At 41.3% G+C, this 21,026-nt stretch overlaps 1 protein-coding gene across 2 annotated transcripts in view; it reads right to left on the bottom strand.

Annotated features, from left to right (window-relative positions):
• Positions 1–510: 510 nt before the first annotated feature.
• PARP1 (poly(ADP-ribose) polymerase 1) overlaps positions 511–21,026 on the bottom strand; it is a 32,244-nt gene continuing 11,728 nt past the window's right edge. For both annotated transcript variants that reach the window (XM_059469086.1, XM_059469087.1), the window contains exons 6-23: positions 19,814–19,930; positions 17,301–17,477; positions 16,727–16,868; positions 15,082–15,222; positions 14,110–14,352; positions 13,105–13,173; positions 12,200–12,332; positions 10,840–11,035; positions 9,438–9,566; positions 7,801–7,884; positions 6,884–7,006; positions 6,278–6,406; positions 5,489–5,587; positions 4,801–4,953; positions 4,395–4,522; positions 3,971–4,032; positions 2,787–2,901; positions 511–1,349 (exon numbers count right to left, since the gene is read on the bottom strand). In XM_059469086.1, coding sequence (XP_059325069.1) covers positions 1,268–1,349; positions 2,787–2,901; positions 3,971–4,032; positions 4,395–4,522; positions 4,801–4,953; positions 5,489–5,587; positions 6,278–6,406; positions 6,884–7,006; positions 7,801–7,884; positions 9,438–9,566; positions 10,840–11,035; positions 12,200–12,332; positions 13,105–13,173; positions 14,110–14,352; positions 15,082–15,222; positions 16,727–16,868; positions 17,301–17,477; positions 19,814–19,930 — 2,322 coding nt within the window. In that variant the 3' untranslated portion in view covers positions 511–1,267. The remainder of the gene's footprint in view (positions 1,350–2,786; positions 2,902–3,970; positions 4,033–4,394; positions 4,523–4,800; positions 4,954–5,488; positions 5,588–6,277; positions 6,407–6,883; positions 7,007–7,800; positions 7,885–9,437; positions 9,567–10,839; positions 11,036–12,199; positions 12,333–13,104; positions 13,174–14,109; positions 14,353–15,081; positions 15,223–16,726; positions 16,869–17,300; positions 17,478–19,813; positions 19,931–21,026) is intronic.

The raw sequence follows: 21,026 nt of genomic DNA, 5'->3' as shown, positions 1-21,026 counted from the left end.
TTTATTTTACATCTGTCACTCTTCATCCTCTTCTCATTCAGGGGTCCTGGGAAGACCTGCACCATTAGCACCCACTTTGGCTTTAACTCCTTTTACAAATTAGGTCCTGGGACACAGCAACATTTTAGGAAATAGATCTGGTGTTTCCACACAGGTTACTAAAGACTGAAGCCACAACTGTCAGAATCAGCTTGAACTGTCCCTGTTTTGGGAATTAGCCATCACTGTCCCTAATGCCTCAGGGAAATCAGCAATTTTTGAAGAGAATGATCTGATGTTGCTCTATGGTTAAGTGCTCCCCATATTGCTCAATGACTAAAAGTGAGAAGTAACAAACATCATGAAACATTGAAATTATCAGTTTGTATTGCTGTTTTGAGACAGGCATTTCAAGACCACCAACAGAGTAGCAACAGACCTCACTCCAGGCCTTGATGAACGAAGCTTGAGCCCAAACTCAACTTCCACCTTTGTTAGGATGTGAGTCTACAACAACCAACTTACATCATGTTGAAGGTAGGTATTTAAAGGAGGTTTATTGGGGCTAATACTAAATTCAAACAGCCACAAGCTTATTTTCCATGTTTACCACACCAACTGTTGACAGAGGAAGTCTCTGTGGAAAGTCCAAATTTTAATTTCACCATAGCTTCCTGAAACATGACTACAGATTTCAATATTTGGCATTCGATCCTTGAGAGAGATACCATGTTTAAGAACATTCTACCAAATACATTTAAATTATGACTCAAAACCAAAACAATTTGGAAGTTTTGAAACATAAAACTGTTAGTATGAAATTAGTTTTTATTTTTTTACCTCAAAATAAATGCACATTTATCATTTAGTCAAGTGAAAACGGAAAAAGAGTATCTTAAACAAGGGGGAACCTTAACAGAGCAAGTACCACAAACGTGCTCAAGTTCCTTCTCCTGCTTTTGCCCAGCTCTGTTTGGCTAAGAACACCAGAATAATTTCCTTTTTTCTTTCTTGTCAGTTTGGTCAATTAAAAGAAACACTTAAAGCACCAGAATTAGAAGTGGTATAAAACAAAACCAGGTACTCGTTCTCATCAGAATTCAGGTCCATGTATTGCCACACTTTTGATATAAAACTTTCACTAAGTGTTGTACTAAATAGGATTTAGTAATTTCTTCTGCAGTTTAGCTCTTGATATCTTGGTAAGAGAAGTCAATGCATAAGCATGTCAGAAGTCAAGGCTATAGTGTAACTACAGTATAACTCTAACAGGGCTCCTAAATACTGTTCACCAGAGTGATGTCTTATAGTTGAATTTCAGTTTCAACAGGTACTTCAGATTTACCTGAGCAACATCATACACAATATATCTGGGGAAAAGGTTAAGGAATAATTACAGTAGTTGATATTAATGACACAGAAAAACCTCAAAACACAGTGAACTTTACCTTTGAACTTAAGTTACCATACAGATGCCTGTGTGATTAACCAATTCTAAGAGCTCACATCACAGAGCTTTAAATCTGATTTTTCCATGAATCTGAAAATGTTTTATACAATAGTTAGGAACAAGCAATTAAGTTCTGTGGAGAATAGTGAGAATCAGCAGGAATCCTGAGTGGCAGGCAGGTGAACTGACTTAGATATTGGGCTGTGGCTCCTGAAAATTATTTTTTGTCAGAGTAACACACATCTCTCTTGATATCTAAGCAGAAGAGTCACATAGCTTAAATGAGAGCTACAGATTCAGACCCAGCATTTACAATTGTAATTGCAGTTCTATTGCTACCTTCCAGCACAGTCATTAATGCCTTCTTAATTTCCCACTAAAAAACTCAAACTGAAATCACAGACAAGAGCTCTACAATGATTGTCAGTGCTTGCACATTCTTATTTTTCCAGAGACAGTCCCAGCTCATCTATTTGTTTCACAATGTTTTAGGCCTCAAACTTACCTCTAATCCAAAAGTGTCAAACAAAATAAATACACATCATGTTTTCTCAACTAGCTAATATCAACTGTATTACAGCTCATCATCTGACAGATGGTGTATTTAAGAAAACTCAAGATAAAACCAGTATTGCCATGAGTTCTGTTGCCCAGACTCCTTGGGGGAGGAAAACAGCTCACCAAGGCCAAAGGCAGTTTCTACAAACCCAAAGTTTGCATTACTGGGTTACCTGCTTCACTGGCAGTGAAGAGAGCCAGCTGGACCTCAGACATCACTTATTTGCATTCTTGTGGATTTAAAGAACTAATTGATTTTAAGGCACTTCTGCCTGGAAGAGACTTTGTGGCTACATCTCTGCTGGGCATTTGGGGCATGCCTCAACACTTGCAGAGGTCTGGGGAACACAAAAGATGTGCTGAGAGAGTGCAAGAGCACAGAGCTGGCTCCCCCACCTCCTCCTGGCCAAGCTGGCATACCACAGCACCATGAGGGAGAAACCAGACTGGAATGATGAGAAACCACAGGCTGCACTCCCCTCCCCTTGTCCTGGCACATCTCTGGGCAAAACACTACAGCAGTTATGCCTGATGACTCCAATAACTTTTGTTCCTCTTGGGGAACAGCTATTGGAATGTGCATTGCTTCATTTTTTTTGCAGAATGACAATTTAAGAGCAGCAACTGTAAAAATCATCCCCCTTCCAAAAGAGATTGTCTGCAAATACTCCCCAAAGCAGATCTAAACAAAACCAAACCAAACACAGTGAGGGCAAAACTCCCAACTGGCCTTAGTGAGGTCCTGCAAATGCAGTGACACTCAAACATCGTGTGCAGCCAATGCAACAGCAAAGGATACTCATTATACAGAAGACAGGTATCATTAATCCCTGTGGAGATCCCATTCCCTAAGGGAACCTCTACACCACCAAGGGTGGTCGTGGCTGTGGGATCAGGAGCAGTTTTGCCCAAGCCTAGAAAGGAAAAACAACATTAGTTACAAATCTAGGAGACAAATACAGACTTTGCACAAAAAGGAAATTATCCAGCCAGCCAAACACTACTTCACATATACTTTCAAATCAAGTGTATAAGGATCTTCAATAGAACATGAAAAACACTGTTTGTTTATTCAATTCAGCATCACCATATTTATAGTTGTACTCTGCTACATGAAAAATCAGAATTTTAGACTTTCAACTGTTAATTGTCTAATCTGTATAATCAAAGCTAAACCAGAACAGATTTGTAGCTCTCATATCCTAACTCCATTAATGAAAACATGCACATTGCAGTATTTTCAGACAAGTACAACAAATCAATTCTTATTTTCTGAATTAAAATTTTCAATATAAATCTAATTTGACATCCATAAGAACATGAGTAGTATGTATAGAAAAAGGTGCAAAATCACTTTTTGTTCTCTTTTAGGCAACTTATTTTTTAAGCCTCTCAAAATGAATACTTTAAGATAAGCCACTCATTACTGAAGATCCTTTTCTTCAGTCTCTCATCTTGGTACAGAAGACAGTCATGATTACCATTTCTTTTGCTTGAGTTAGACAGCCGAGTCTTTTCTCTCATCTTCTTTTTCAATATATAACACTTTTTGCAGATAAAAGTGTAATGAGAGCAGTTGTTCCATCTGAACTTTTATTCCTAGCTTTTCCCTTCTGTCCAAGCTTCTAAGCCACTTTGAAAGCTAAACAATGACTCTTCTGATCTATTCATCTCTCTTCTAAAATACACAGTATTGTTATGATGAAAGCAAGTAAGAAGATGGAGAATGTACTTTATATTTTCTCCAGTGTAACATCAAATAGAAGTTTCCTCCTCAATTTCAGCACCTTCAGTCTCAACACTCAGAGTGTATTAACTGGAATCTTAAAACACCCCATACACATCCTGATGCAACTAAAGGGCAACATTATGCAACTTCTCAAAGGAAGTACAGCTAAGAAGTGACTATAGCTCTCTTGGCTAAGCACCACAACCAAGTCTGCCATCAATTACAAATTATTAATGACAACTACTAATGCTTACCTTTGACACTGTGTTTTCCCTTGGGCAATTTTGTGATGTGGGAAGCATTCTTTAGTTCGTACCTGGACAGCACAGAGAACACACAATAGCACTTTACATTCATCTTAAACTATCTTAGTGGAAAAAAACCCACAAATTTTTCAGGCTTTAGTTTATGGTGAGTTAATGTAAAGTTAATCTAAATTGTAGCCTGAAACTCAAACTTTCTTTGTCTTGGTTACTAATTTTAACAATGTTAGCATTTTGTACAGGATTCTGCTAGACCTGAAACAATGCCTCTTATTTTAAGAAAAAACAGATCTTGTTTTTGAAGAAAAAGCACAGGCTTCTTCTTCACACTGCAGAGAAGGCTTGCAATCTTAGCATCACCTTCCATGAGGGTGTATTAAGCACATGTGGCAAATACTCTTTGTAAGTTACGTACATATTTCCAAGGGCGACTTCTCCCAGCAGTACCAAACCTATGGGGTCAGCTTGAGACGTGTGACAGTAGTTTGCACTCTTGGATACCATGTCTGCAAAATAGATGCCCTTCCCAAACATGTAGCCAGTCTGCAAGAAGGAAATAAATAAATAAATGAATAAAACTGGGGTGATAAAATAACCCAAAAGCAGCACTGAATCCAGCTGGCTGGGCTCCCAGGAGAGCACCTCAAGCTCTCGTGGACACCAATGTGCAGCCCACTCGGGAGACACGATGTTGTCTAAGTAGTGGCCACATAGATAACACAGCCCCTCCCCACAGAGAAATTCCCTTCTTTAGGCTGTCCCTGCCTGTGGCCAGCTCTGGGCAGAGGGATGCAGGCAGCCAGAGCAGCTGTTTCACCCACCACAGGAGCTTCAGGCGGGGCTATCCGCAGGCCCTGCGAGAGGATGCCGGCGAAGTTGGTGGTGCGGGAGCCGTGCCACAGCAGCTGGCGGTTGTGGAGCTGCCTGAAGGGCTTGTAACGCTGGCTCTCCCCCTCACGCTCAATCCTGAAGATCTTCAGTTCACAGGAGGATAGGAGGAGAAGAAGAACCAAGAAAATAAACCATTAACTTCATGCAACTCGTCAGAGGGGAGAAGAAAAAAAACACCCGATCTGCAAAGTACATTGATCAGGATGGGTTTTGGTGTTTGTAATTGGCTGTGTCAGGCCAGCAAAAAAGAGGCAGCAGCCATCATGCAGCACTTGTTATTGATTACTTCTCCACCTCTTCTTCTGCATTTTCATGAGGCTCTACTTTTCTGAAAAAACCATTCAATGAAATAAGGTTCAATTTCAGATGATTACTCCTCCACCTTCCCTTTGAGGCAAATTAAATTAAAATAACAAACACCAAAGCAAAAACACCTCATTAGATTCATCTCTGCCTAGACTTTTGGTATTCTAATTAAAAGAAAATGTTCTATCAAATCATCCCTGCAACAGAGGAAACTGAGTAAGCTACTCAAAAATAGAAGGCAATTGCAAACAAGCAAGTCAACCTAGGAGAGTCCATCTTCCCAAAGATAAACCCCATTATTGCCCAGCTTACATCCACAACTTTGAGGTCATATGCATTGTGTGTAGCAGCATGAGTGTTCTTCACATATTGTTTGATAATCTTGGCTTCTTCTGAATCTTTGTCAACAACCTGCAAACAGGCAAATGAGAAGTTTACTCAGCACACAAACTAGCAGACATCTTGACAACATCCACCCTATGCCTACAACTGCACCCTTTAAACCTCCTCAACCATTTAAGTGGAAATACATTCCTAGCTAGAGAAGATGCACAAATATACAAACAGCCAGAGAATGTCTGAGACAATGCTGGAAATTGAGATGATTCTCAATTCCACTCAAAGAAGGGTCAGCCAAGGACTGAGTCCAGTCCAGCTTTCAACACCTCCAAGAAGACAGCTTCCATGGCCTCTCTGGGCAACCTTTTCCAGTGTTTGACCACTGTCAGAGTAACAAATTTAAAAAACTAAAACATCAACAAAAGAAGCTTTTTCTTTTGTTTAAACACAAATTCCTCTATTCCAGTTTATGCCCACTGCCTCTTGTCACTGGAAACCACTGAGGAAAGCCTGCCTCTGTCCTCTTTCCTTCTTTCTCTCATCATTATTCCTAGATATTGATACTCTATCCCTTGAGCTTTCTTTTCTCCAGGTCAAAACAGCTCAGATCTTTCTGCATGTCTTTGAACACATGCTCCAGTTCCTTAACCCACCTCAGTTCCATAGATCTGTCCAGTTACAGTTTGGGTGATTTATTTTACTCCAAACTAACAGGACATCAGCTTGTATTCACAGCCACTCATTGCCTTTTATTTCCTTTACCTTAATATCTGTTTTAAGTTTTTCATAGTTGATGTCAATTGGGTCTTTATCTCCATCTTCATTTCCACCTCTGAGAAGGCTGTAAGCAACCTCAATATCAAGCAAGTTGTCCAACATCTGCACTTTAGCCTGAAGAATTAAAACAGGTCATGTTATGTTATGTTATGTTATGTTATTTAGGCCTTTGACATGTTCAGAATAAGTCTGGGATATCCCAAATTAAAAAAGTGTCTGACAATCACTGGCCACATGGTGCCATCTAATAACAAAACAACACTGTCTTTAATAATATACACACCTAAACATATTAAAATACGTTAAATAAAATCTCTATCTTCTATGCATATATCTATTTACACAGACACATGCACATAAACAAACAAGAAGATATCCTGAAGAAAAACAAATTTAGCCTCATGAAAGCATGAGGTTAAACTTGTTTTTCTTCAGGTTATCTTTTGACTTATGAGGTTTTAATGCTTACTTTAATCTCTGCTTTTATGAGGTTAAGTAAGTGTTAAACCTCACATATTCTCTGTTAGATGTCTGACATCAAGACCCGTTTCCTGCAACCAACATTTGCAAAAAACAGTTTCTAGTCAATACCTGAATGTATTCCAAGTTATTTAGGAGAGGTGGCTTCTTCATCCCAAAGTCATGAGGAATCAGTGTATAGAAACGGTTGGAGAGGTCCAAAATCTGGGATTCTGAACCATTGTCAGAAACTGCCTAGACAGGACAAAAGCACCAAAGAAAATTACTGAGTAAGACTAAGTCTCCATAGCAATAAAAACACACAAGATACTTAGGGACTAACACAGGAGCAGCAAATGCAAATAGTGCTTATGTTTTAGTCTCATAGGACTCAAAAGAACAATTCTATTTAAGTGTCTTATGTGCAGCAAGTCACAGTACTTGCACAGAAATACATGGAATTGTGTATGAGAAGAATTCAATGGGGATTATGTTTCTGGAGGGCAAATAAAGTCTTCAGGACATTTAAGTGGTGCATATCCTTGTCAAGGTTTTGGTCTATTCTAGCATCTGAAGAAATTCCTGTATCTATTCTTTGCCAAAGAGCCTGTGACACAAAGCCATGGGTTATGCTGGTACATTTTTCCAATCTGTAAAGGCAATACTGCATAGTGATTCTGGAATGGTTCAGATAATGTGTACATACAGCAATGTTATCAAACCAGACCCTTTCCTGTGTCAACTCAACCTTTATTCTCATCCCCTGACAGACTTCTCTGGGGTGGAAACACCAGCTCACTATTAGATCAAGGCACCAGCTTCATTTGCTCAGCTGCCATTTATATTTGGCACAGCCTCAAGTTTGTGCTACAAAAGTGCTGAAGACACAAGTACTGTCCACAGTGCTACAACAGTGAAGAGAACTAACTGGTTACCCATGGAAGCCACATCCTCCTCCCCAGAGAGAGAGAAAGCACAGCTCAGCATTCACCCCACTGAGCCCAGAACAACTTGTGAACTCCCTTTTTGCTCTAACATTTTATGCTCACCTGCTGAACCTCATTCAGGATGGAGTATGCACTCTGGATCTGTCGCTTGCTCAGCTTTCCCAACGGCATCTTCTGCAAGTCAATCTGATAAAGATTTAAGTATTAAACCCAGCTTTCACTACATTCAAACCACTGCAGCATTCCCTCTCTGGTTTCTAGAGAACTAATATCTCCATGCTAATAGGACAGACCAACAAAGAATAGAAACATTTTAGACTCTGAGGATTGAGGAATTATGTCAGAAGGACACACCATTGAGAGGACATCCTATAACCAAAGGAATACTCCAATAGGAAGTTAAGCACGTATGCTAGGGGAACACAAAAATAGGATATTAATTATCTGGCATGAAGTTTAATATTAACCTGGTGTCAGATGCATCTCTTAATCCAATAAGTAACCATATACTTAAAGCTGGCAAAGAAGCAAACTGAATTAAGAAATTCTTGTCCATAAGATCATCTGTGTCTAGGTACAATCCAGACACTCTCTTCCAACTTTATCCTACAGTTATTAAGGGTCAAATGCAAAGATGCTAGGAGGTGCTTCATATTAATGAAAAATGAGCCAAAACCCCTTAACTTATTAAAAGCAATGTCTTGGTTGCCTGCAATATCCACTGATTTAATTTAATATTGGTTTTCTTTGTGTATTGATGGATCTTGGGAGAGTACTGGAATTTAATTTAAAGTACTACAAAATGTTGGGCAAGCCATGTGAAAGCTTTCAGGTAAGCTGCAGAAAATGGTACAAAGTCTGTTCTGAAAGGCAGGCACTCCAAATAATGATACACAGGGCAAAGAACAGCTGCTTAAATGTCAAGTCTTAGGCAGGATAAGTAAGCTGGCTGAAGAAAACTGAAATTTGTTATTTAGAATTAGTTCAAATGACTCCATTAAGACACACAGCAGGATCTCTCTGCACACCAGTAAAACAGTGCAAGGAGAGACATCTCATGCTGCCAAACCACTCTCTCTAAAAGCTTGCCAGAAGGATGGATCAAGAAGTATGGAGAAAACAAGAATGAATGAAAATAAAGAGTTTTATTAGAACAAATGAGAAACACAACCAAAACAATCCCAAGTCCACCCTGTGCAGAAGAGGCTCTGGACTCTGACAAGACACTTCCATTAGTGTATGTACCAACTGGCAGCATTTCTCTAGTCTGAGGTGCTACCTAAAGTCCATGGTACTCCAGCCCCCAAATGTGGGTCCCTACTTAGAAAACAAGGAGTGTCACCTGACCAGCACATTGGTTGTCTGTGTTAATACTTTGAGAGCATTCAGCAAACAGCAGTCACTATGTAGATGTGACTGGGGAAACCCACAAACAAACAAAACCACAGAATGATTACTGCTCCCAGGACTGGCAGACAATTCTCTCATAGGCTTGTTAAATTGAAGACACTGATAGACAAAAAATGCACCTGTGTTTTAAGAGCTGCATGTATCACAACTAAGCTACAACTTCCAGGGCTTGGCAAATTCCAGTCGGACTCTTGCCTTTATTTTAAGACAGATCTAAAACTCACACTTGGCTTTTGGGGAGTGTGAAGCACTCTGGATTGCAAAGAACTTGCTTCTGTTTGTGCAAGCATGATGGTAGGTTAGGGACAAACATGAATGTGTGTAGTCACCTCAAATTCCACCATTGCTTTCTTCATGCTCTCCACATCAAAGATCATCTTAATAAGATCCTGGATTGGCTTAGCGAGTTTTGATTTTGTCCCGGCACCTACTGTCAGTTTCTTGACAGCTTCTTCATCCTGGAAGGTAAAAATAGTATCAGAATTAGCAAAATCACAAAGGATTAAAAAGTAACAGGCTGGCTGCCATGGCAACAACTCAAAACCAATTTAGTGTGTGCATACTATGACTAGCCTGAAGTTCATGGGGAGCGTGGGACACTGCTCTGACATTCTGGAACAAAATGGTCTTAAAAAAACACCTATTCAGTAATTTGGCAGATACTATTTCAAAAGATGGCACTGTAAAAAATAAGCAGAAAGTAGAAACAAGGGACTAGGAACACTTTTCATTGCTGCTTCACTTCAAGCAAGTATTAATTACTTTTTCTGCAAGCTTTCTGCTGCATAGTGACCTTCACTTGAAAAAATGACTGTTTACTTTGCTGCTTTTATGACAAAACAGACGTAATAACTAGTTTCACCAAGTTTTTGTAATAGAAACTGCCACAGATGTGTACAGGGATCATCAATTAGCCATAATATCATCTTGATGCCATCATGGAGAGAGCATTGCACTAATAAATCATCAGCCAGGTGCTTTCAGTAACACTGTACATCACACTGAGACAGACACTTTGCCACTGCAATATTCAAGTTTCCAGAATTAAAGCCAAGTTCTGAGTGCTTTGCACTGAAAGATGACATCCATTAATTTGGCCACAGAAAAACACAATGTCTTGAAAATATGTGCTCTGGCAACTTTATAGCATTCAACTATTTAGTCAGAAAATAGTTCAGGTAACAGGTATGCCCTTAAATAAACACACAAACCACCACTGGAAAGAAGGAAGAGAATGCTTATTTATCTTAGCTGTCTAAAAATCCAAATCTTACTGGCAGTGAATAATTTCTTTCTCAGCCTGCTCAGTATGCGCACTAAGTGGAATACTGCACTGGAGTTGCTACAGCACTTAGGAGGATTTTGGAGGCAGCAGACAGATGAAAAGCATCTATTTTAAATTTTAAAAAAATCGAGTTTTCAGACAGGATGTTTGTGAACTGTCTGCTGGATTAAGTGCAAATTAATATCCTTAAAGTTACAGAGTAAACAGGAACAAGCATTCAAGGGATCTGATAACAGAAAACTCTTTAGTTTCCCAACAGGTCTATTTTAATGGATGGTACTCCTTGACCTACAGCTTTCCCCTGTTGCAGAGAGAAGATGCAACAGCTGCATTTTAATTCCCCTGGTTTGTGAAGTGCAAGAGATCCAAGGACAAGCACAGAACAGAACAGAGACACAGGGAATCTCAGCAATGCTCCACCTGGGACAGGGGCATTTCAGGCTTACCTGTCCATAATCTATTTCCAGTGGGTAGAACTTTTTGGGATATTTAGTGAAGTTCTTAGAATGCCAAGAATTGCCAGTTTTCTCTTCATACAAATTCAGGAAGTGTTCAATGGCATCTTCTTTTGATGGCATCTGCTCCAGCTTGTTACTGCCAATTACGGTGCCCACACGGCCCCAGGATCGGAACACCCAGTACCTGGAGAAATCAATGGGACACAAGAACAGCCATCAGCCACTCCAGTGCCATCTATCTGCACACCTGTAACTTCATGGAACACCCCCTCCATCACAGTAAGTGTGAAAAGAATTTCTACAATTTTTTCATTGAGAGGAATCACTGTATGTCTAAGAACTGGTGTAAAAAACGCCCAGTGTTAACCACAACCCTGAGGATAAATGGGTGCACAGCAGGAAAAGAAAAGCTAATATCTCTTCAATCTTCATGTTTTGCAAATACAAATCTTCAGACCATTGGTGTCATATATTTGAAAAACAAAGACAAAGCATCTTTAAGCCCCAGAGTTCAGTATTTTAGAGAAACCAGAAGTAAATCAAATATTTGTTTGTACTGCTGACAGCACCTTGGGTGAGCTTCTGTAATATTCATGGAGATACAATCAATCAACCTTTCCAGTATGTCAGGTATGAAATGCAGGCACTGAAATCCCTCCATGAACTGAATCCCAGACTTGATACAACCTCACACAAATGAGACAGGAACAAAAGCTCATTAAAAACATGGTAAAGTGCAATAAATCTGGAGCTGAACCACAGTCATTGCTACCCTGGATTTCTGTGTCACTTATGTGTTTGGCAGGGGCAGTTTTGTGTTAAAGAACCTTCTCAATCTCTTAAGCTAATCAGCAATGCAACCACTGAACAGCTCTGCCATGCACCCAATGAGACTGGAAAGCTACACACATGATCAGCTCCTTTTGCATCAATATTTCATGCATTTTGTTATACTTCAGGGCACACAATTCAGGCTAACACTGTGGTACAACAGCCAGAATCTGGTTTTGTTTCCCAACGTGACAGCTCTGTGATTAGAACACAAAATTAAGTTAGAGAATATAGAGAAAAAAACCCCACCTTAAGTTTTGTCAACACCCACAAGGAATGTCTCCATGCAGAGCAGAAATTTCTCCATGGGTGGCTTATTTGGTAGGTTTGGAGGAGTTATTTTAGTTGGGTTTGGTTTTTTTTATTTGTGTTGTAGTGGTTTCTTCCTTCAAGTAACTACACCAATCTGTTATCTCCCCAAAGACATTTTACTCACACTTTGCTTTTGGAGTGTAAAAATCCAGTATTTATTAGAAAAAATGTGAATGGAAGTATTTGAAGGGAAAACTAAACTGACCTGTTCTCTCTGTCATCCTCCAGCAGCTGCAGCTTATAATAGGAATTTGTTCCTTTGACAATATCTACTAGTCCCAGGGTTGCACTGAAAATTTTCCCACCTTTTTCAAAGACATGAGCAGAATCCTCCAAACCTGCAGAGAAGAAAAAATTAGAACACAGAGGAGGAGGTTACTGTTTTAGCTCTCCTTCCTGCATTTGCACTCATCCAAATGTTTCCTGCAGCAGTGTGATTTAACAGAAATACTGCAAAAAAACCAGTGACCACACAGCTCATTCAAAACTACTTGGAGCACAATGAATTAATTAATGAATTGTGAGCTTACACCTTTAGATAAACTTTGGATAAATTTCTCCAGTATCTGGAGAAATTAGAGTTAGTATCTAGTTAGTATCCTAACTAGAGGAAAAAACCTGTAACCTTTGATAGAGGATGATCTGAAATCCAGGATTTACTGTGTGAGCAGCTGAAGGAGTCCTCAGGAGAAATGCAGCTCTGCAGGTGTCACATTAGCAAGTGGACTGAAAAGCAAAGGCTGGCCTTGGATGCAGTGCAAATTGTCAGAACATCCATGCACCACAGGTTTGGAGAGTAGAATCAGTAGATATTTATGCCAAACCTGTGTGCTCTGCTGGCTGGGCCTTTACTCACTCCACTGACAGGAGACCCTGAAGCTGAACAAGGTGCACACCTTGGTTTAAATGGTCCTTCTGAAGAAAGCTGTGCTAGAAAATCCTGGAATACTCTGCCTTGGATGTCAATCAATATCCTTCCTTTGATAGCAATGTTTAAAAATTCATGCTTCTTTATGGAACCCTCATCCTTTCACAGAAAAACCCTTTTGCAAACCATCAGGCATTCTGAAGGCTGTGGGTGGTGCAGGCACAGGCACTGTTATCACTCACCAGAATCAGGATCCACTGCTGCTCCACCCTTCACTGTTAGCTTCATTTTCTTTTCAGACTTGCTAGGTCCTGCAGTGAAAGACAGTTAATTTTTATCTTAGGTGAGCAACATAGTCTCACTTGAATCAACCTTAAAATTCTCAATTTGCATAATTATCACCCTAAGGTGAAGCAGATTCCCAGTATATGAGAACACTGACTTCAGTGGCTTTTTTTTAACGTAGCTCTAGCAGCCAAATCACAACTAGATGAGAAATTACATTTCCCCAGATTCTATCTATCTATTCTTTTTCTTCTTGCCCCAAGGGGTGGACCATACCATTTTTTTACCTGCACTGAAGATAAACACAACCACAAATGTGGAAGTGGGATTGAAAAACCTCACAGGCCATGGGGAGTGTTTTGGATTCCCTGGGGATGCTACTGTGGTGAGACAGTCTGGCAAGAGCACACCCAATTGCATGACAGAAACCTCCACTTGGAGGACACAAAAAACAGGTTCTGAAGAGAAGTGAGCAAATGTGATGGCTTTGTTCACCATCCAGGGCTAACAATGGCATTGGGGAGCAATGCCATCAATATTTTTACACTGCTACAAAAATACTATGTTCTAAATTAAGGAGCATAGAGACTCAGAGCTCTGGATCCCAGTATTTTCTCACTTGCCAGCACTCCCTGAGTAGTGTCAGTCATTTTGGTGTCCTAGGACCTCCTTGGAGCTCCAACACTAACCCAAATTGGCAGTGAAGCTGATGTTTCATGAGGAAGAGACTGGACTGATAGTAGGGAGCTTGGGCAGATCAAAGTAGGGGAAACAAGAGCCAGCTCAGAAGACAGTTTCATGTTATTAAAGCTAGTCTTACACTGAGGTCCATTATATAAACTTACCATGAGAAAAAACCCAGAAAATTCAAGGAAAGGGTAAGGACAGACCATACCCAGGTTTGCTTTGTGCATGCACAGCACTGAACAGGCCTGTGCAGAAGCAACTGCTTTGTTCCTCACCCTGCTCTTCTTTGACCTTCCCAGCACTCTTTGTACTTGGGGGCTTGCTGTTCTTCCCATCCACAGCCATTTCCTCGTGCTCCATTTTCACATCTGCACCCCAGGGTGAAAGGGCATGGAGAGACACAAGCTCCTGGAAGTCCTTGCTGGAAGATTTCACGTCCTGAAGAAACGCCTCCGAGACCACGCGGACCTTGGCCTCCTTCACTTCTTCCATCTTCTTGCTCATTTTCTCCACATCCTCTGCAGAGGCAGGATAGCAAGGGGAGAAAAAAAATGCATCCATGAGGTTTTAGACCTCAGCCTCTCCCTCTGGCCATTTATTCAGGGCTCTGTAACACTTTGAAAACACAATTACTCCTACACTGAAAACACAATTCCACTACGTTTCGGATTCACCATCTTTTTTGGAGAGCCAAGTTCCTCCTTGGTTCAAAGATACAGTTTGGCCTAGAGCAGGAACTCCTGTTCTACCTGGTTGGTGGAGTTCTCCCTTTCCCAGATCCCAGCTGGACTTTCAGATGGATGGGAGCAGATCTCCCACCTCAGCAGTCAGTTTGCACAGCTCCAACCAGAGCAAGAGCAGACTAAGCTGCCAGCAGAGCAAACCAGTGCCCTCAAACACCCACAGTCAGCTCTGGGGATTCTCCAAGGCAAGCATGGACACAGCCCTGAGCACTCCTCCCCCCAACAAAGGTGGCCTGCACACCACCATGGTCTGCACACAAACCCCAGCTGCCCCTGACCCACGAGAGCCTTAAGGCACAGCCTGCCAGGTTGACTGGCTGGGTAAGCAAAACTCAAACAGCACACATCTGCCTACTTTTCCAAGCACACTCAGGCCATGTGTGCACACAGAACACTCCCCCTAATCCAAACAATGATCCCCAGACAGCTCTGAGGACAAGTGCCCTCTGTAATCTGCTCAGCTCTGTCAGCACTGCTGCCAGGAGCCACAGCATGGCTGCTCACTCTGGGTGCTGATGCACAGCGTGGCCTTGTTGGCTGTGGTGGTCATCTTTCCTCCCAGGTCCTCCACAATGCTCTTCACCTCCTCCTTGTTCTTTGACAGCTTCCCAACAATCAGGATCTTCATGTTGGTCAGTGGTTTGTCTAAAGGTTTGGAAATGACACATTAGTCACAGAGTCCCTGGACAAACAGCAAGCACAAAGTGACAGCATTTTCCTCCTCTCTCTGTACAATCAGCTCAGCTGGCAGGGACATGAGGGGCCAAGCAGGTCTGACCTGTGCTAAGCAAGCAGGAGGGAGCTCCCCTTCCCAGAGGAAAGGGAACAAAGCTCAGCAGCTGCCAACAAGCAGAAGGGATTGAAGACAGGGAAGTGGTATGTAGGCATATTTGCCCTTTTCTTGGTTTGTTTTGTTAAGTAAAAAGAATCAGTCTTCTTTCAGCACTGTGCTGCTAGGGACTGTGCTCTGCTTCCCTTTTCTTTTGATGCCTGGATAGCATGGGAGAAATTCACTGTCACATGAAAGCTCCTCCTTTTCAAAAGGAAATCTTTTTTTGAGGGGCTGCAGAGAGAATTCTCTCTCAAGCAACACTGTTCCAGTCTTACAGGCAGTACAAGATTCTACCATGGAGCAAACTGGTAACCATTGTGTTAACATTGCAATTCAGGCTGGTCCAGGACATGGCCAATGCCTAAGAGCATATTTGCACTGCTACAAGATAAATGCTATCAGCTCTAATTGACCAGCTGAGAGTTGTGCTTCCTCTTCTGCCCTCAACTCAGATTAGTTTGGTTGTTAGCAAACAAAGCAACCTGGCTTGAAATCTGGTCAACCTTTTGAGTTTACCTTCAGGGGACACTGGGGCTGGAATCAATTTGCTAATCAGAAACAAGACCTGGGTTACTTTGTCTTCATTGCTAAAATAATGGATCTGGCTGACGTTAACTGTGCAGAATTACTCCCACGTTTTTAACCAAGTTACAATAATGCCCTGCACCCAAAATTATGGCCAGAACTAGAAAGGCTGAATAAGAAAGAAGTCAGCATAGTACTAAACAGACAGGCTTTATCACCAAAGCATCAATTCATTCCAGCAACCTACATAAGGTCCAAGCTTTTGACAGCTGGAGACAGCAGATCTATTTTGCACAAGGGGAGTCAGTGATCAGTAAAGCCAAATCTCAGGAGAATCTCAGGAGATGATTTAGAAACAAAACAATCCCCTGCAAAACCCTCTTGCCCTCAAATCTAAATTTATGTGGAATATCTGGCATTAAGGACATCTCTGGATGGTCCCCAGGAAACCAAGCGAGGTGGCACTTTGAAGCAGGTGTCCCCTGAGACACAATTTGCAACATCAGCCTTTACATTTCTGATTCACTGCACACACATCACTTCCTCACAATCAAGAAACACTGAAAATCATCTGTGAGTAAAGAGCAGAACCTCAAGCCCATGACCCCAGACACCCCAGGGCCTGCCTGTGCTGGGAAGATGAAGCACATGAGACACTTTTTTAATCAGGAGAGCTCTGCCTGCTCCAGAGAGCAGAACAGTGGGACTGTCCAGGGTGGCACATTTATCTGGCTGGGGATGCCAGGCTGAACATCCTGAGCTCCACCAAGCCATGCCCAGGCAGACACTTACCTCTGGGTGCAGACACAGTCTCTGCCAAAGGAGCAGATGCAGAGGGAGGAGGTGCTGAGTTCACAGTGGCAGCATCTGGAGGGAACACCCTGTCCTGCTTCTTGCACTTAAATTTCTTCAGGTAAGGAATTTCCCGGAATTCCTGTGGGATGGAAGCATGAACAATTTAAAACCACAAATATTATTATAAGATTTAAAGGATAAATTGAATGCTAGCCAGATGTTGGCATTTAGTGCACATCTAAATATTTTGAAATTATTTTGATTCACACTAAGGTGGACAAAACCCCACTGTACTGACTGAGAAAATAAAGCTGGAAGACGGTAAATTATGAGTTTCAAATCAAATCAACAACATCACTTTCAATTTAATGTTACTGGAAAAATATGAATTATTTATGCATTAGCTGCCTGCTTCTGGGGGGATGTGGCTGTGACAGAACTTGCCTGCAGTCACAGCTGCTCAGCGCTGCAGCACACTCTGAACAAGCAGCAGTCAGTGCAGGATGCCACAGAGCAATCAGCTCAGAAATGTGCTTCACTTCAGAACATCAAATATGCAGCAAACACTCACCTTTGGGATCACCCAGTCTTTCCTGTTGGGAGTCTGTGTTTTAGCCACGCACTTGGTCCAGGCAGTGATGTCCCCTGAACAGTAATAAGCGTCACTCTTGAACACAAACTGCCCCTTGCACTGCTCACAGGGCAGCAGAGCTCCAAAGGCCATCCCATCTGCCACTCTGTCCAAGATCTACAGCAACAAAAACACAGAGCAGGTCATGGCAGGAGGAGGCTGAAGGCACTCACACAAGAACACAACTGCCAGGCTGCTGGCACAGCCATTTCCAGCACACTCTGAACACAAACCAAGCCTCTCACTGCACTGATGGATGTAGGATGCCTCAGAGGCATGGCACAGGGCTCCTCCTGCTCACACCCCTGTGGAGATTCTCCAGTTCAGTCAAGGAGAATTCTTAAAATTGAAAGAAACTTAGAGAGGAAGAATGAAAACAATGATCTCTCTTTCTGTTCATGTTGTTTATAGGTATGTACCTTCAGAGTGTGCTAGTCATGGTTCACCAATAGTGTGAAAAGTTTTTACTTTGAGATCAATCAGGTTTCACCTTAGCAATCCTGGTTATAAAAGGATGCTATCTCCTAATAAAGTCTCTCTTTTTCACATTCTGAACCATGGGGTCATTTCATCCATCCCTGACTCAACAGTGTCACACCCCCGGCTCAGCCTCTCCTCTCCAGGGGGAGGGAGGTGATTCCTCTTCCTCAGCGAGAGTCTCCCCCTCTGCTCTGCTCTCAAGAGACCCCACTTGAAGAGCTGCACTCAGATCTGGGGCTCCCACCAGAGCAAGGACACAGACCTGCAGAAGTGAGGCCAAAGGAGGGCCACAAATATGACCAGAGGGTTTGAGCATCTCTCCTGTGAAGACAAGCTGAGACATGGGATTGTGCAGCCTGGAGAAAAGGTCTCCAGGTCAGACCTTCCAGAACCTAAACAGGATCTGCAAGAAAGCAGTGAGGCACTTTAGAAGGCCATGTAGTGTCAGGACAATGGCCTTCAACTGAAAGAAGATATGTTTAGATTGGATATTAGGAATAAATCCTTCACTCCAAGGGTGGTGAGACACTGGAACAGGTTGCCCAGAGGAGCTGTGGATTCTCCATCCTTAGAAATGTTCAAGACTGGGTTGGATGGGGCTTTGAGCGCCCTGATCTAGGGGGGTGGCATCCCTGCCCATGGCAAGGGGGTTGGAAAGAGATCTTTAGAGTCCCAATGTCACTGTAGCATTTTCTGAAAAATTCTCTTTGCCCAGGATTCTTTTCCTGGGAAGCTAAGAAGCCTCAGAGAAAAAGGAAACCAACAATTATCTCATTTGCTTCTCCTGTGTTTTGCTGCTTTGGAATGGGGTTGGAGATTGCTTATCCAACTTGTGAATTGTTTTGACTTAATGACCAATCACAGTCAGGCTGTGTTGGACTCTGAGGAGTCATTAATTTTTAATTATTATCTTTTAGCCTTCTGAAACCTATCCTTTCTGTATTCTTTAGTATAGCATAATATAGCATAATATAGCATAATATAGCATAATATAGCATAATATAATATAATATAATATAATATAATATAATATAATATAATATAATATAATATAATATAATATAATATAATATAATATAATATAATATAATATAATATAATATAATATAATATAATATAATATAATATAATATAATATAATATAATATAATATATATAATTATACCATACCATATCATAACAAATTAGCCTTCTTAGAACATGGAGTCAGATTCATCATTCCTCCCCACGATGGGGACCCCAAAAATACCCCATCCTTTCCAATCCAACCCATTCTACAATCCTGTGGTCCAGGAGAACACAACTACCACACAGCACTGACCAGGCTGCCAGAACAGCCAGGGAGAAGAAGGTATGTGCTACTGCATCTGAGCACATGAGGAGGTAGGTGGGAATGTAGGCTCAGACAAGTCCAGGTTTTCCTGCCTGAGAGTATTCCATGACCATTTTGAGTCTAGACACTTCCCACATGCCAGCCCACAAAGAGTCTTGATAAATACAAATACTTAAAGCAGTATGTGGCTCTGAAAGAGAGCAGACTTTCACAAATTACATAGACCAAAATGGACTGGTTTTAGAAAAGAAACTGGGGAAGAATTTGTACAATTTTTGCTTCATTATGCATAATTTAGCAGTTGAGGGAGGCCATGTGAAGTGCCTTAACTAACCTGCTCATGAAGAGCCAGTACCAAAAAGAAAAACCCATGGATTTTTTTGAGCATAGCAGAAAAAAGGCACTACACCAGGACAAAGCTGCTGAATTCAGCAGCACTCACCACCACACCACCCTTCACAAGCAACACCAGAGTCCTGGGACAGAAGGACTGGGCTTTGCACCAAATTTCTTCTTAAATTGTTACATCAGGAACATTCTTCAGACTTGTGGACCTTGCAGCAGTATTGGGTTAGGTGAGCTTCACCAATTTCATCACCCCACACACACACACACACAGAGCAACTCCAACCAAACTCACAGCATTCTCCCCTGAGGGGACCTCCTGCTTGTTGGCAATCAGCAGCTCCTTCAGGTCATTGGTGGAGCACACCTTCCTCAGCTCATCCTTGATGCCCCAGATCAGCTCTGTCTGCTCCTGTTGACAAAACCCAGCAGCTTAGAAAGCAAAGAGGCAAAGAACACTCCTCAAACTGCAGTATGGGCACAAGGTTTTAGCAAATCCATGTCATCTTACACACAGATTGGGAGATTAAGAGCTCCAAGGACCAGTAACTAACAAAAGGGAGAGTCTCACTCACTACTAAACACCTAAAACAGACCCTTAAAGTCACATCCTTCAAATGTCAGTGCCCTTACTTAGAAAGCCTCAACATTCTTCACAAATTTCACCTACCTAGCTGACACTGAGAACAGTGGGGAAGTGGCAGCATTTGAGCCTTCCAGAAAAAAATAAATCACAAATGCTGATTGCCACTGTTCTTTTTTTAAGGTAACTAAGCATTAGAGGAATTTCTACCAGATCAGACACCTGAAGCAGTGTGGAGGAGCATGCATATTCTTTTGGGCTTTTCTACAGAAATTGAAAGGGTTGGGAAGCACAGAAGCATCCTAAAATATCTCAGATAGTTTCTGAATGTTATCCCCTGGCTACAGTTAAAAATGTAGTCTGCCCAGGAAGAAGTGGTTTACTGGGTTAAGTGGTGTAATTTTCAGTGTTAATGATCATGCTTAATGAAATGCTGTTAAAAAAAAGTGAACCCAAACTTAACCCTGATCCACAAAGTGCCTTCATTTGTCCTAAACATCTGCACTGCAGCAGCAAAAACTTAAAAATATCTTTTTTGAAAATTATGGTACTGCCACACAACAAAAAAAGCTTTTGTACAAAACCAGAGCCAGTGTTTTTCTACAGCTCCATTAAGACCTAAGTTACAGCAAAGTCAGATTGTTAGTTTTTTTCCCTTGGGAACTTCTAATAATAATAAATAAAATATAAATAAAAAATAAAATATAAAATAAACAATAAGTATAAATATAAATAATAAATAAATTAATAATAAATAAATAAAATCTATTTTAAAAATCCCCAGTAGAGCTTCAGAATGAAAAATTCCTGAAGCTCTACTGGGGATCCTTCCCACAATATTCTAAAAGTGACAGGCAGAAAGCTGTGATCTATCACAATTTGTACCCATGAACTGAACATATCTCACCAGAGGGTCAAAATATTT

The sequence above is a fragment of the Ammospiza nelsoni genome, chromosome 3 (assembly GCF_027579445.1).
Source record: "Ammospiza nelsoni isolate bAmmNel1 chromosome 3, bAmmNel1.pri, whole genome shotgun sequence".
Taxonomy (NCBI): domain Eukaryota; kingdom Metazoa; phylum Chordata; class Aves; order Passeriformes; family Passerellidae; genus Ammospiza; species Ammospiza nelsoni.
Note: the sequence above shows the minus strand (reverse complement) of the source record. Positions and strands in the feature narration are given on the sequence as shown.